The sequence below is a fragment of the Choloepus didactylus genome, chromosome 7, assembly GCF_015220235.1.
Source record: "Choloepus didactylus isolate mChoDid1 chromosome 7, mChoDid1.pri, whole genome shotgun sequence".
Taxonomy (NCBI): Eukaryota; Metazoa; Chordata; class Mammalia; order Pilosa; family Megalonychidae; genus Choloepus; species Choloepus didactylus.
Window position 1 is genome coordinate 40,969,096 of NC_051313.1, and position 17,308 is coordinate 40,986,403.

At 36.4% G+C, this 17,308-nt stretch overlaps 1 protein-coding gene across 2 annotated transcripts in view; it reads left to right on the top strand.

Moving 5' to 3' along the window:
• The window catches only part of AK9 (adenylate kinase 9), a 207,911-nt gene that overhangs the window by 143,051 nt on the left and 47,552 nt on the right, over nt 1-17,308 (top strand). For both annotated transcript variants that reach the window (XM_037842266.1, XM_037842267.1), the window contains 2 exons: nt 4,404-4,623; nt 7,970-8,035. In XM_037842266.1, the coding sequence (XP_037698194.1) occupies nt 4,404-4,623; nt 7,970-8,035 (286 nt within the window). The remainder of the gene's footprint in view (nt 1-4,403; nt 4,624-7,969; nt 8,036-17,308) is intronic.

A 17,308-nucleotide genomic window follows, 5' to 3' on the forward strand; every position in this document is an offset into this window, starting at 1 on the left:
AACACAGCTGTCTACAAACCTGGGGGTAAAAGAAGGCCACTGTGATGGAAGGAGGCGCTTTTTGGTGGACCGCTGAGAAACTCTATCCTTTCAGGGATCAAGGGCAGGGAACTGCAATGGACAAAAGTGTGGTCATTGGGACAATTACTTAAAAAAGTGCTTCGCAATATTTTCCTTATCATTACACAAATAAAAAATGGTTTTATTTTTATAGCACTCTGAAGTAAAGTCAACCGTTTAACTTTCACAGCAATCCAGTGAAACAGGTATTATTCTAAACCCCATTTTACTGATGAGGAAATGGAAGCACAAGGAGGTTATTAATTCACTCCCCCAAGGTCATGTAGCCAGTGACTGGCAGACTATCCTCGTGAGCTCCTGCTCCCACCTACTCTGCAGTACTGACTCTCAGATTTAGAGTTTGGACTTCTACAAAGAAAGTTCTCAATAAACATGTGCTGAAAAAAGAAATTTCAATTTACTTTTATCATCTAATTATGTGCTTTCTCTTTGTCCCTCTTTTTCTCCTTTCTCACATTCTTTGTTCTTATCCCATTTATTTCCTCTATTAATTTGCAATTTTCTCATTCTATTTTTATTCTTTTAGTGATTAGACTTTTCATACTTATTGTCAAAGTCTGAAGTTTATCAGTTCATTTCCCTTCCTGCTGAACCACCCAAGGTCGTGAGAACACTTCATTTCCGTTCACTTGCCTCCCAACGAATGTCCTATTGTTATGTTTTAATTCCATCTCATTTTTAAGTCCATGAAACAGTCAGTGTCCATTATGTCCACATACCTAATATCTTCTTTGCTGTTCATTCCTTCTTGCATCTCAGACTTTCCAACTGAGATCGCTTTCCTTCCACCTGAAGTAGTGTTTCCTTTAGTAAAGTTCTGCTGATGGAAAAGTCCTCAATTTTTATTTGACTGAAAATTTCTTTAGTTCATCCTCCCCTTTGAAAGATATTTTTACAGAGTATAGAATTTTAGGTTGATGTTTCTTTCTCTTAACACATTGAATGCTGTGTAGCATAGTGGCAAAGAACATGGATTCCAATCAGATTACATGTATCTGAATCTCAGATTTTCTGTTTACTAGTTGTTTGACCTCAGGCCAGTTACTTAAATTCTCTGTGATCAGTTTCTTTATCTCCAAAATGGAATAAAAGTTTCTATCCCATAGGATGGTTGCAAGGATGAAATAAATGATAAATAAAATACAGTACAGCAGTAACTGGCACACAGTAAGTAAATATCATTCTCTTCTGAAAATGACATTTATGGTGTTGAAAAGCCAGCTGTTGGTCTAACTCTAAAGGTAGCTGCCTTTTTTTTCTGGCAGCTGCTGAGAAGATATTGTTTTCATCTTTGGTAGTATGCAGTGTCATTAAGATGTGTCTTTCTGTGGATTTCTTTTAATTTATCCTGCTGAGCATTTGTTGGGGTTCTTAAATCTGTGGATTGCTGTGTTTGTTGATTGTAGAAAGTTTTTAATCTTTGTCTCTTCAAATATTGCCTTTACCCAATTCTCTTCTCTCCTTCTAGAACTTTGAGTGGAACTTACATGTCTTTTAACCTTTCTCTTAAATTTTTTCCATATTTTAATCTCTGTACCTGTCTGGATAATTCTCTCACTCTTTCAATTCATAAATTCTCTCTACTGCTGTGTTCAATCTGTTAATACCATCCATGGTATTTTTAATTTCAATTACTATAAATTTCATGTCTAGAACCTCTGCACCAAATCTGCTTTCTCTTTACTCATATTTTCCAACTTCTCTGTTATTTCTTGGAACATATTTTAAATACTCTGTGTCTGATAATTCCAATATATATCTAAAGTTTTTGAGGGTCTGATTCCACTATCTGTTGTTCCTACTGGTTCTCACTCATAGTGCCTTATTTTCTCTTATGTTTAATGTTTTTTTCACTGGGAGCTGTTCATTTTCTTTGGAAATTTTTTGGTATAAATTCTTTGAGGCCCAGGATGAAGTACCTTCTGGTCAACATGATGATGCACTATCAATCTAGGCCCATTTTAAACTACATTTTTGGCTTGACTATTTTTTTGTGCAACCCAGGTTGTGTGAATTTGGACTGTGAGCTCATATATAAACTGTATTAGTTTCTTAGACCTGCCGTAATAAAGTACCACAAACTGAGTGGCCCACTGTAATCCAGTATGACCTCATCTTAACTCAATTGCATCTGCAAAGACCCTATTTCCAAATAAGGTCACATTCTGTGGTTCTGGGTGGACATGAATTTGGGGAGACACTATTCAACCCAGTAAACAGATTGTCAATAGAGATTTTCCCATTTCACTTGTCACCAAAATATGGTGTCTTCCATCCAAAACCTAGGAATGGGAAGGTGGTGTTTCTAGGTCACTCTTACCTGTAGTATACCCTTTTTGGCTCCCAATTTTGAAGGTTCTATTATTAGAATTCTCACTTTGAGTGGACCCTTGTCTTTTTCCTCTGAGCTCTGCAAGACCCCAGAAACTGATGCTCAACTGTCTTAGCAAATCCCCTCAAGGAGAAACCCAGCTCCAGGGCTCTTCTTACATCTTTGGGCACTTCCTCACTTAGTCCCTGGCCTGAGAGAGTGAGTGCTTGAGTAGGATTATTAGTCATCAACTTCTATTATTTTTAATTTCTTGTTCTCTAAATTAGATTGGTAGTTGTATAGGAAATCTAGGCAGGCTGCCTGCAGCTACATAGTCATGGATTGTTCTTCATTAAGTTAGCTCCTGACTTCATGCTATACATTTAAAAAAAAAAACTCATATGGATTAAAGAATTAAGAGTGAAAAAAAAGAAAAATTGTAAAAACCTAAAGAAAATAGTAATTATGCAACCATTAAAATTTATTATAATGAATTTATAATAGCATGAGAGAGATTTTTATAATATTAAGTAAAAAGAAGGTACAAAACTCTATATAATACAATAGAGAGATGGACATATGAAAAATAAACTGAAAAGAAACAAACCCAAATGTCAATAACCTCTGAGATTTGGGATTCTAGATAAGTTTGCCTTTTGTCATATTTTTCTCTAATTTCCAGTTTTTCTATAATGAGTTCTGTTGCTTTTATAATCAGGAAAATTTTGGAGCATTTTAAAAGCTATTGCATTAGTCCTTGAGAGCTATAACCAAGGCATGTGAACTAAACTGATAATGGCAGAAATGGAAATGTGGGTACAAAGAAGGACCTGCCAGGTCATAGCTATTATAGGAGAGGAGCAAGAGGGAGTCAAAAGAAAAGCCACATGTCTGAAGTTTGACACCTGAATACTAATGAGCTGGAAGGAAGAGCACTTTGGAAGGGTAACACTGAATTTGATTTTTGACAAGCTGCATATGGAATTCCTGGAGGGCATCCAGGTGGATAAATTAAGCAGCTTTTTGAAAATTCAGAATGAAAACTCAGAAGTGACAGCTAGCGTGGTAGGAATGGAATTGCCTTTTACAGAAGAGACTATACAGAGAGTGTCTCTAAAGAAAAACACACATATATTATGGTCAATAAGTGGAAATTGGCCCATCAAATAAGATAGGAAAATTAACATTTTTGAATGCCATTTAAGGGCTGAAATTGCCAAATGCTCAGGAAAGTTCTGTTCATAGAAAGAAAGCAATATAGATTTAAATATTAACATTTTTATGAAACAAATTTTAGATAAGCAGGATAAACAAACCCTCACTCAGATGGGGATCAATACTGACTCTCTTCGACTAAACAAAGCCAGGTTCTCAAGGTCTGATTGCTTCATTGTACTCCCTAATGAAAATGTGTTAACATCGCAGTTATTTTCATGATCCTTAAAGTCCCATCGTACTTGGGTAAGATTGGCAATCCCATTTGAATACAAGCCTCTTTCATATATAAGCCATGATACATACATTAATAATTGCCATTGGTTATAAGGAGACCCAGGGAAGAGGGTAGGAATTGTCTCGTGAAAGGAAGCATCATTCGAAGAAAAGCTATTAAAGGTGGTCAGGCCAAGTGTACTCTTTACATAAAGGGTGACATGTTCATTACACATGACATTCCTCCCAAGTAGAGAACTTATTTTCTCTTCCTTATGCTCTTTTCACAGCTTTTAGTAAGCTGCTAATTAATAGTAACTCTCTGTAAGCTGGTTGGTTACAATTTTATATAATAAATATGAAATATTATTATTTTAATCCAATTCAATATTTTTGGGAGAAGACACACCATGTATACACCAGTAGAAATAGTAAAAGAAATAAAACATACTACTATGTAAACTTTTTTAATGATTCATGTACATCTTATATAGAGTTGATATTTATCTTTACATTTTTCATTTTAAAATCCCTATTTATAATATTATATTTTAAGCAAACTATGAAAATTTCTACCTAGTTCCACAGGTTTTATACTGGATGGTTTTCCACGATATCCTGAGGAGACCCAGTTTCTTTGTGAGCATGGGTTTTGCCCAGATGCTGCTGTTTTTTTACAAGTTGAAGATCAAGATATTTCTGATCGCCTTCTTCCTTCTCAAATTGAAAAGTGGAAACTAAAACAAAAGAAGAAATTAGAAAGGAAAAAACTCATCAAAGACTTGAAAACAAAAATAAAGGTATATATCCAGTGAAAATGCATGGGAATAAATCTGTTCAGCATCCATTTTAAATTATAAAGTGGTCTTGACAAAAAATAGTTTTCTGGTTTTCTGCTTTAGTCAATTAAGGGCATTTTTCATCAATTATTAAGACTTTATAATTAAAGAGTTAAGAATTATTTGAGGGCTTTGTGATTGTTAAAGAATTCATGCTTCTGTCTCCAAGACAAATAAAATAAAAGACAGTGGTAGAGCAGAGATATCCCTCTACCAGAAACAGGAGCAAAGTGGAAGAGTTAACAAGTGGGCAGGACTTGATATACAAAAAATAAAATTTTCAGTGACTTTTTTCACTAGATCCTGGAATAATGGCACCATCCATCAAGGCTATCTCAGAATATCTTCTCTAATCTGTATTCTGAGAAATATTCCATAAAATGCTCAAAAGTATTACAGGGAACCCAGCAATTCTACTCCTAGGAATCTACCCAAGAGAAATGAAAACGTATGTCCATGCAAACACTTGTACATGAATGTTCATAGCAGCATTATTCATAATAGCCAAGAAGTGGAAACAACCCAAATGCCCATCATCTTATGAATAGATTAACAGAATGTGGTATATCCATACAATGGAATACTACTCAGCATTAAAAGGAAAGAATTGTTGGTAAACACTACAACATGAATGAATATCAAAATCATTATGCTGTGTGAAAGAAGCCAGGCAAAATAAAAAGAGCATATATTGCATGACTCCATTTAAATGACATGTCCTGAGAAAGCAAATCTATATATTTGGGGCTGGGGAGGAAAGCACGGGCTTTTGAATCTGGAAATAGGACAGTCAATTTGAGACATGAGAGCAATTTTAGATATGTAAAGAGTTTTCATACTAAAGAGAGCTTGTAGTTATTCCATGTGGCCACAGGGGAAAGAACTTCAGTGGGTAAGGAAGCTTCAGGGAGATATATTTCATTATTTGTCAGCCTTTCAAAAAGAACCAAGATTGAAGGTGGCAAGCTCCTTGTCAATAGATAAAGCATAGACTGGGTAGACATTAGACAGGGATAGTATAGGCGAAAATATGTGACAGAGAGCTACTCAGTTAATTTCAACTATGAGATACTATGATTTAAATTATTTAATACATTCTCACAACTCAGTACTCATTAATTTACAGACAGCCAAAGTGTTAAAAACATGAAGCTTCTCTTTCATTGCTCAGACACAGTAGTCAGATTCTTTTCATCTTTTGGGGTTAGCCAGAGGAAATCCCTCCCAGGGCGTTGCCATCCATTCCTTGGCTCCAGCACACTAAGGTCAAATTTCCCAGATTTTACAACACAAAATCAAGCCATTGGAGAACTATGGAAGTAAGGAGAGATCTGGGAAGACACCCAGCTTCACACAGGTCTTGATGACATTCTTCCCTTTTCCACTACCTTATCTCTCCGAAGAAAATGGACCAAAGTGTCTGCCAGAGGTCCTGGAAACACAAGAATGGAACAAAAGAAAGAAGAGGGTACACATTAGCCACACATACGGCTGTTGAGAACTTGGAATGTGGTTAGTGCAACCGAGATACCGATTCTTCCATTTTATTTCATTTTAATGCATTTAAGTTTAAATAGCCACAAATGGCTGGTGGCTACCACCTTGGACAGAGTAGCTCTAGAGCAATGATGTTCCTAGACATCACATGCCACCAAGAATTTTAGGGATCTGGAATGGGGAAGCAGCAAGTTTCAGGAGCTAGTTCATAAGCTCATACATCTGCTCCTTCCTTTTCACACTCACTGCCCCCACCTGGTTCAGATCCTTCTCAGCTCACATCCAACACTGCTGGAGGGACCTCTGAATCATTCTTCCAGCTTCATTTCTGTGCCCTCCATGCCATCCTTCCCACAGTCTCCAGCCTGATTTTCCTAAAGCTCTGATGTGATCAAATCACCCCACAGTAAGGTCTGAACTCCTTAGTCTGGTGTCTAAAGCCCTCCCAATCTTTTTCCAAATCCCTGTTCTAACTTTATTTCTCAGTTTGAACAAATACAAACTCACTACTGCAGCACCCAACTTACCTTATGCTTTTCCATTTCCTCATCTGGGAGTTTCTTGCACCATCCTCATACCAGCTGCATGTTATGTGAGATAAATCTCTGGATTTCTATTAACTCACCTATAGAGTGGGATAATAGACTGCCTTGCAGGTATGTTTTAAACTGAAATGGAAAGAGTGTATCCTCAGGTGCTCGAGGCATGCTGGAATCCAGCAGATATAAAATAATTACACTTCACTGGTCACCACTTATTTAAGGAAGCTGAGACAAAGTAGACTCAGAATATATATGTGTTTTTTGTACACTTTGCATTTCTTTGTGGTATAGTCAGTGGTCTTTATACATTATGAAAACACAAAGGAGATTGTATTTTCACAACCCAAAATTAAAGGACCTCTGGTAAAAACTACAGTTTAAAAAGGGAAACAATAGGAATTTTTGTAAACTCTCACCCTCTTAAGAGCTACAGAATCTCATTGAGGACTCTTCAACCAAATGAATTTGATTCTATTCAGTTTTATAATTCTATCTACAGATATCTCTTGAATGCTTACAAAGTATAACTTCTCAGGAATATGTACTCAATATTGACCAGATAAAAAGCGCCAAGATACTCCTGAGCTAGATAAGAGCTCATATAGGATGTCTTCAGGTACCATTCTCATCTCCCAGTATTTAAAGGTACTCCAATTTGAAGAGTCCTGAGCCAATAAGCTCCAAACCCCAAGGCGTGCTGATTAGTTTTCACTCTAGACCTGGGGATGTGTCAAAGGATCCATTGCCACTGGATTCAGAGGACCCTACAAAGACTGGACTGCTAGCAATACACTTTGACATGAACATATCAAAGTACAACTGCTTTCCCCATCTGTACATATGTATTTTTAGTTTTTTTTTTTTTAAAGGCTATTCTATTTTCTTAGTATTATAAAAAGATCAACATTTTCATCAAATTCCTCCAAGTATTTCCTTATTTCTCTATGTACAAAATCTACCTCTCCACCATAAATAAATAAATAAATAAATACATAAATTAATTAATTAATTTGAATAAGGAGTTCTAATATTTGTGGAAAGGGTAACTGATCCCAAGTGCTGCTTACCCCTCTGGAGGGAAATAGCTGATCAAGAGGTCAGAGGCACAAGAATGTAAGTCATGTAATTACAACCATCACATACTATTCTGGAAACACCACCATGCTTTCACCCAAATGTTTTCAATTTGAAGAGAAAAAAATACATTAATACATAAAAAGTAATTCTTATCCTTATCCATTAAAAATGTAAATGTCTCTTGTTAACAGGATGAAATGATTGCTAAAAGAAGGACTGAACTTATAGCAGAGAGAGAGAGAAAAAAGAAAGGAGAGGTAAGTGAATAAAATTGTTTTTTAAAAAAAGCAGGGTATGCAAACACACACATATAGATGTATGTATATGTATAATATCTCAATATGTAAAGACTGCATAGAAAAAAGTCTTGAAGGAAATGTACAGTATTTGTGTATGAGTAGTGAGATTACACATCATTTTGATTTTCTTCTTTATACTTTTTGGTATTCCATAACTGTTTTACCATGACCTTTTATTATTTTTATAATCCAAAAAATGAGCATTTTTTAAAGGAAAGAAAGCCACTAATGGTGTTTCAAATAATCTAATACAAAATGCAATGCTACATTAAACTGTGCTCCTTTTGGATCTTTATCATTGCTTTCCACACTTCCAGCCAACATTGCAGAGAGATGGGCTGGGAGTTTGGGAGCCAGGACCAGGTGGAGAGCCTGTGAAGCTCTCCAAAGCTAAAATGGAGATTATCTCAAGATAAAAAATGGAAGAGGAAAGGGCCTGTGGGTCCTGAGAGTCAGACACGTTGCAGGATGCTCCTCTCCATCTGTTGTTTTGGGTTTTTTTAAGGATAAACTTTGAAGATCATGGATATTGTTTAAGAGAGAAACTATACCCTAGCTGACCTAGATGGCCTAAATGCCACAGCCAGGGAACTCAAGGGTACAGAGGCTGAGGAGGAGGTTTAATGGGACAAGCGAGTTCTAAAAAGGGCCTGAGGCTCAAGTTTATGCAATCAGCTTACAAGTTACCTTCCACTACCAAGACAAACAAAAGATAGTGCCTGCCTTCCTCCATTTCTTTCTCTCGTAAGTCACCTTTGTAACTTTTCAAGGCCAACCGTCATGTAATCTTATTCCCATCTATATAAAAAAGTTTAGCCAAGCAAGGAGGAAAAGAAAAGAGATAACAGAAAATATGAGTTGCTGCGAGTGTGCCAACCTGTGGCCCTGGTGTGGCTATGTTGGACTTGGATGCAAAGGACCGCGGAAACAATGCATCCGTGCCTGTGAGCACAAAGCATTGCAGAAGAGGGGCCTAACCTGTCACTGCCTTTGTCCAAACAAAATATTTACAACCAAAAGGAGACCTAAGAGCATAAGACTGAGGAAGTGATGGCACCATCTGAGGCACAAGCACCCACCTCTTCATTATTTGCCTTGGCCTTCATTCATTCATTCAGTCAATCCGTCAGTCAGCAAACATTAACTGAGCACCCACTATGTGCCTGACACCGTTTCAGATGCTGGCAAATCAGCCATAATAGACAAAACATACAGAAGCCTCTGGCCTCAGTCTAGTGCTCATTCCCTGCACAAACATGTTCTGAACCTTGGTTCAAGGTGTCATGCTAATGTTTAGGATCAAGAAGACAGACATCCTAACTGGAGATCAAGTACAGTTCATTACATTAAGCCCTTGGCAATCCCCTTGGTCCCCTTCAAAATCTCAGCAACACCTTATGGAAAGAGTCCAGACTTTGGGGTCAAGCTGACCTAAACTGGTATCCACTCCAGTTCTTCACTGACTGTTCACTGCTGGATCCCCAGTGCCTAGCATAGGGCTGACTTATAGTAGGCACTCAATATGTTATTGTTTGTTTCCGTTGCCTAGCATTGAGCAAGATGCAAACCTCTCTGAGCCTAGATTTTTTCAATGTAAAGTGGAAAAAATTGATAATACTTAGTTTCTCTATTTAATAATACTTTAATTTCCTTTCTTTGCTTTCTTTGGCTGCTTTTTCTTAAAAACTAGTTTCCAAGATAAATTTTAAATGTTTTGATTTATAATTTTTCCATTTACTAACATTAGAATGGTATGGTTTCTCATTTTTTCATTCAAAGATTCAGCATTCTATCTTACAGGTTAAATAGGATTTTGTAAGCTAGCTTGCCTGGGACTTAATCTTTTATAAAATCCACTATGTATCCTATACAGAGAATTTATACCAACAAACTTTTGGAACACAACTCTTGAAATTTTTGCTTAAGTAAAGTTTAAAACTGTGTGTATTGACTTTTCCTGGCTCTTTTGGTGGAAATTGTATAAAATATGTCATGCTACTACTGCCTCAGACAATAAATGCTAAATAGAATGTAACTTCTCTGAGACCACTTACTGTGATTGTCATCATCAGTTAATGTTACACCTGAATTGAATCCATCATGACTCCAGCTACACCCTGGAGCTTGCTTTCATGAACAGATCCAGAGGCTTTCTCTTCATTTGTCTCTTTGGGCAGACATGCAGCTACATGACTTGCCTTTTTAAAACTAATTAAGGAATTTCTTGCTGATCCTGTCCCCCCCCCCCAGGTTTGTTTTCTTGCCCTTGGCAAAAAATCCTTGCCTGACTGTCTGACTTTCTAGCAACAAATAAAAAATTTTTAACATTAGAAATCACTTCAACATCCTTATGTGACCACTTTCATTAATTTCACAGGAAAACATTGCCATCTTGTGGAATTTTAGCCTCAGAGTGTGCCTAAAGAATGTCCTCTAAGGAATGGGGATAAAAACTAAAGGACAAATGGGGTGGGATGGGGGGATGATTTGGGTGTTCTTTTTTCACTTTTATTTTTTATTCTTGTTCTGGTTCTTTCTGATGTAAGGAAAATGTTCAGAGATAGATTGTGGTGATGAACGCATAATTATGTTATCATACTGTGGACAGTGGATTGTATATCATGGATGATTGTATGGTGTGTGAATGTATTTCAATAAAACTGAATTTAATAAAAAAAAAAAAAATCCAAAAAAAAAAAAAAAAAAAGGAATGTCCTCTAAGCCAACCCCTTCACATCGATTTATATCTCATACCTCCCATCTCTTCTCCTCTTACTCCTCTCTCCAGAGTCTTCACTAGTTTCCTGTTTACTGACTCCTTCTCTGGTGCCTGGGTCTCTTCTTTCAAGTGTTTGGTAACCAAACAAGAGGAAAGCCAGGAAGAGTCAGGGTAAGGGACCAGGGGAGCAAGTAAACAAAATTGTTAGAGACTGTGCCTGAGTGAATATTCACAAAGATATATATCATAAGTACCGAGGGCAAGCCAAAGTTGTTCATTTTTATATTTTCTATTTCCCTCCTGAGATTTCCTACCTTTTCATTCATTATGATTGTATTTTTCTTTTCCTTATAGATCATAGTTATTATTTGCTCAATTGTTTTAAAGTTCTTGTTTGATAGTTCTAACATCTGGATCATCTTGAGATGGGTATTTGATAGTTATCCTTTCTCTTGAGAATCATCATGTTTTCATGATCCATCATACTTTGAGTAATTTTGTATTATATCCTAGAATTGCACATGTTAGTTGTTGGGATTGTGGATCCTGTTTCATATCTCCAAAAAGGTCTGATGCTTTTGTTTTAGTAGGCAACTAACGTAAGATGAAACCTGCAAACTCTGTCATGCCTGCAATGGATGGCAGCTCAGTTCATATTGTTCTTGAACTGCCCATATGTGCATGGTTCAGGGGTTGAGCAGAGATTTGAATAATGTTTATAAACTGAATTTGGGATTCCTTTCTCTGGCTCTTTCATCTCCAGAGTTTGTCTTCACACTCTGGTGGCCTTAGTTGTGACTTCTTACTCTGGTTGCTCCATCCAGAAAGAGATTAGGCTTTCTGTCACCCTGTGCCACCACAATAGTTTAGACTACTCTCTTGGCAAATATGCAAAATCAGAGAACTCATCCTAGGCTGTTTGCTTCCTCCAAATTTTGACTACTCTGTAAAACCTGCTTTTCTTCACTCCCCAGAGCTCTCAATTAAGTGAAAGAGAGTGATCAGGGGTGAGGTTTATGGTTATTATCTTCTGGAGGTTGGGAACTTAATCCTTCATATTGATGGTGAACTTTGTGACCATGAATTTTAGAACATTCCTCTCCTAATATAAGGACTAATCAATAAAAAATGTCAGAAAAGCAGCAGCACTTCAGAAGATCAAATTTCCATTGGCAGAAAAATAGTTTTTCCTTAGGAAGAATTAACCTGTGGACCTCCCAAGATGGTCAACATTGTCTATTGATGGTACTAGCCAAAGCAGTATGATAAGAAAAAGAAATAGTTTGCGTATTGAAAGGAACAAAACTCATTTAATTTGCATATAATTTGATTACCTACAAAATCCAAGAGGATTAATTGCAGAAGGTTTATTTAACATTACCCCCACTAGTTTCTTATGTAGTAGTGGCATTTGCCTCCATGAAGAAAATAGATAATCTCTAAAGGAATTAAATAATCTGTCTAGAAAGTGCTACGTGCCATAGAATGGTGATTGATACCCCTTCATCATTTGGGTCAACATCCAGCCTGCCTGCCTCTTCTTATCCTCACATCTTAAGTTGAAGTGTGATACAACATGAATCACCATGTGTTGAGCAAAATCTTCAACACAAAGCATAACCAAGATAAGCAAATAGAACAATTGACCTTAAAATAAGTGGATAATCCAGGAAACATCACCAAATATTAAAAGAATTCCAATTTTCCTCAGAAAATTCAAGAAGTACTTGTGTCTATAAAACAAAAACAGGATGCTGTGAAAAATCAGTGAGCAAAAAAAGAGTTGATGGAAACTAAATGCCTTAATTAAAAGTTGAACAGAAAGGTTAAGAGAGTCAAAGAAGTTTCTCAAATATGGAACAAAAATGTAAGTGATAGAAAATATGAAAGAAAAATATTGAGATTGTGGATTCAATCCAGAAGGATCAACATCCAATAGGCCTTCTAAAAAAGTGAAAACAAAGATAATAAAGAAGGAAAAAATCTAAGAAATATCAGAGGGAAAGTTCTGAGTATTGAAGAAAGCAGGGGTCTTCAAAATGAAATGCCAGGCACAAGCACAAATGAAAAGAGCTATATATTAAACACATCCTCATTAAATTTGAGATTGACAAAGATGAAGAGATCTTAATGGCCTCTAATGGGAAGAAAGAGACCTACAAAAGAATGCAGGTAAGATTTGTGTGGGACTTCTCACCAGCAATTCTGAATGATAGAAGACAAAAAAAAAAGAAAAAGAAAACTTCAAAATTCTGAGTGAAATGATTTTCTAGCTAGAATTCTGTACCTAGCCAAACTATTTATAATGACTGAGGATGAAATGGAAACATTTTCAGATACTTACAGTCTTTAAAAATTAACCTGTCATATGTTCTTTCTTAAAAAAATAAAAGTCAACTCATTAAATGTTTAAGTTGAAGGATGTTAATAATATGGTGACTAACGCTTCTTCTGCACTGCTCCCCAAAACAGAAATACATGGGTATGGAAGAGATATAAGGAAAGAATTATCCAAATGTGGGGCAAATTAAAATGCAGGAAGATTTTGAATAATATGAAAAAAGAACCTGTTTGACCGTTGATACTTGAAACATTCTCCTTAGAATATACAGGTTTCTTGATACAGGACTCCTTAGAATATACAGGTTTCTTGATACAGGACTCCTTAGAATATACAGGTTTCTTGATACAGGACTCTATTTCACTATCTGAAGCAGCCATGAGTAAATGTTGCATAATTAAATATAGCAGATGCTATTTATTGGCATTCCATTTTCAGAATCAATAAAATGCTGTTTATTTGGTTTCAGTTTTTAGAGTCAATTTCTACTGAAAGCACTAAATACCTAATTACAGTTACAGGACAGAAATGTAAATGTAATATATTGGAGACAAAAATTTGGAAACTGAAGAGGAGTAGCAGAAGGAAGATTATGTAAGGGTATTCTTTTGAATTGTGGGGAATCAAGACATATGTCTAAAGATAACTCAATAAATAGAGATCTGGGGATATTTAAAGTTATAGGCACTCAATTGAAGAACTAAAAATAAAAATATGACTAAAACTGCAAAAAAAGCAGAAGAAAGAGAGAAAAGGAGTGAGGTGAGGTAGCTAAATTTCTGATCATCGCTAGTAGGAAAGCGAAGTTGATAAATGAATAAAGGGAAGATAACTTTTTTTGTATTTGAAGAGTTGTAGAGGTAACCGTCAGAGGAACTGGCTATCAAAGTTGCTACCTTTTACTGTTTGCTTTATTACTTTCTAAACTGGTTTCTATAGAGACAAAAAAGCAGACTTTTTTATTATTAATAGGAGAATGGTTAAATAAACTGTGATACTGTGAAGTACTACATGGTTGATAAAAATAATGAGAGATCTGTTATGAAATGGAGATAAATTTTTGTGTATTGCTAAGCAACTTTTAAAGAAAAATCAAGTTTTAGAAAATAGATAAAATGATCTTCTTTACGTTTAAAATAAGATATAATTAGATACATGTGGAGAAACATCCGAAAGGATCCCAACTAAACTGTTAACCAAGAGTACCTCTACATAGGAGAGTGGAGATAGGGATGGGAGTGAATGGAGGCTGTCACTTTTTAGCCTGTATAATACTGTATGATTTTATTTCTTTATAAGAAAAATGAATTTCTTTTTTAACTTGCATAGTTTAATTTTTTAATTAAAAAGAACAAAAGAGGTTAGAAGAGCTATTATTAGAGACAGAGAGGTGAGCACAAGCTCATCAAGACTGAGATGTCTCCAATGTGCAGTGTGGTATCATCCCACGTACTTCCAGTGATTCTTACAAAATCAAATTTCAGAATAAAAATAGTCAAGATGGAAGAAAAATGCAAAAAGAGGAATATTTAAATACAGTAAGATGACTAAATGGTTTCAAAGTTAAGATTTAAAAGAACAGGAACTGAGAACACTGACCGATAGCCCAGTTCCTTCTGGTTGACAGGAGCCTGGGCAAGGAGCAGGAATGGGCCCTTGGGCCCGCTGCTTCCCTTGCTCCCCCCCATAAGCCCAAATCCCGGTTCCAGGCGCCTTTTAAAGGAACAAGGCTGATCATTTAGATAGATTAGGAAATAGCCAGCTGAAAGGAGATTGCAGGCAAGGGGGCATCGGATAAGAGGGCAAACAATGAAAAAGAGAGATTTGTGAGTGATTTAGGAGTCCAGTACTTGGTATCCGATTGTATGTGAAGAGATGGAGAGAGAAAAGTCAAAATGATTTCCAGGTTTCTGACTGGGTGGCAGTGTTCCAACAGAGACAAGGAATAGAGAGGGAGAAGAGGATGGAGCCAGAGCAGGACGTTTAAAGTTACAAGTATTTAAGTGCTTTCGGCTATTGGGACCCTGAAAAGGTAAAGTCAGCAAATGTATCTGAAAGCCATTTTCTTTATTTATTTAAAAAAGAAAAGCATTCTAGGAAAAAGTAGATAATTTCAAAACGTGTAAGCATTTTACAGTATTCTTAACTAGCTATAAAAATGTTTGGTTGTTTTGCCTTTCTGAAGCACTTCAAGCCTATACAACACAATTTAGTACCAATGTCTTGTCATGGTATTGATTAATTATTTATGAAGTATTCTTTTTTTTTTTTTTTCACTTCTCTTTTCTAGCTTTATTTAGTTTTTAAAAACATTATATACCCATACTGAAAGAAAATTCAAACAATACAGAACAGCACAAAGAATGAAACCTGCAATTCCACCACCTAGAAATAACTGTTGTTTAAATTTTGGTGACAATATATATTTATCTGAGTATGTATAAATACAGAAAAAGATATAAATATATGAATAAACATAACACTTAAATATGTGGGATCATACTGTTATTGTTTTATCATCTTTTTTTTCGCTCATGTCACAGACATCTGTTATGCCAATATAGTTTTTTTTTTAATCTCCATTTTATTGAGATATATTCACATACCACGCAGTCATACAAAACAAATCGTACATTCGATTGTTCACAGTACCATTACATAGTTGTACATTCATCACCTAAATCAATCCCTGACACCTTCATTAGCACACACACAAAAATAACAAGAATAATAATTAAAGTGAAAAAGAGCAATTGAAGTAAAAAAGAACACTGGGTACCTTTGTCTGTATGTTTCCTTCCCCTATTTTTCTACTCATCCATCCATAAACTAGACAAAGTGGAGTGTGGTCCTTATGGCTTTCCCAATCCCATTGTCACCCCTCATAAGCTACATTTTTATACAACTGTCTTCGAGATTCATGGGTTCTGGGTTGTAGTTTGATAGTTTCAGGTATCCACCACCAGCTACCCCAATTCTTTAGAACCTAAAAAGGGGTTGTCTAAAGTGTGCGTAAGAGTGCCCACCAGAGTGACCTCTTGGCTCCTTTTGGAATCTCTCTGCTACTGAAGCTTATTTCATTTCCTTTCACATCCCCCTTTTGGTCAAGAAGATGTTCTCCGTCCCACGATGCCAGGTCTACATTCCTCCCCGGGAGTCATATTCCACGTTGCCAGGGAGATTCACTCCCCTGGGTGTCCAATCCCACGTAGGGGGGAGGGCAGTGATTTCACCTTTCAAGTTGGCTTAGCCAGAGAGAGAGGGCCACATCTGAGCAACAAAGAGGCATTCGGGAGGAGGCTCTTAGGCACAACCATAGGGAGGCCTAGCCTCTCCTTTGCAGCAAACGTCTTCCCAAGGGTAAAACCTATGGTAGAGGGCTCAACCCATCAAACCACCAGTCCCCTATGTCTGTGGTCACGTTAGCAACCATCGAGGTGGGGTAGCCCAATACCCCTGCATTCTCCACAGGCTCCTCAAGGGGGCACTACATCTTTTTTTCCTTGTTTTTCTTTTTTTTTTTTAACTTTCCCTTCTTTTTTAAATCAACTATATGAAAAAAAAGTTAAAAAGAAAACAAACATGCAATAAAAGAACATTTAAAAAAGACCATACCAAGGGAGTAAGAAAAAGACAACTAACCTAAGATAACTGCTTAACTTCCAACATGTTCCTACTTTACCCCAAGAAAGTTACATAATATAGCAACATTTCTGTGAACTTGTTCCTACTATATCCATCAGAAATTAACAGACCATAGTCATTCCTGGGCATCCCCAGAATGTTAAATAGCTTATCTGTTCTCCTTGGATTATTGTTCCCCCTTCCTTAATTGCTCTCTATTGCTAGTTCCCCTACATTCTACATTATAAGCCATTTGTTTTACATTTTTCAAAGTTCACATTAGTGGTAGCATATAATATTTCTCTTTTTGTGCCTGGCTTATTTCGCTCAGCATTATGTCTTCAAGGTTCATCCATGTTGTCATATGTTTCACGAGATCGTTCCTTCTTACTGCCGTGTAGTATTCCATCGTGTGTATATACCACATTTTATTTATCCACTCATCTGTTGAAGGACATTTGGGTTGTTTCCATCTCTTGGCAATTGTGAATAATGCTGCTATGAACATTGGCGTGCAGATATCTGTTCGTGTCACTGCTTTCCGATC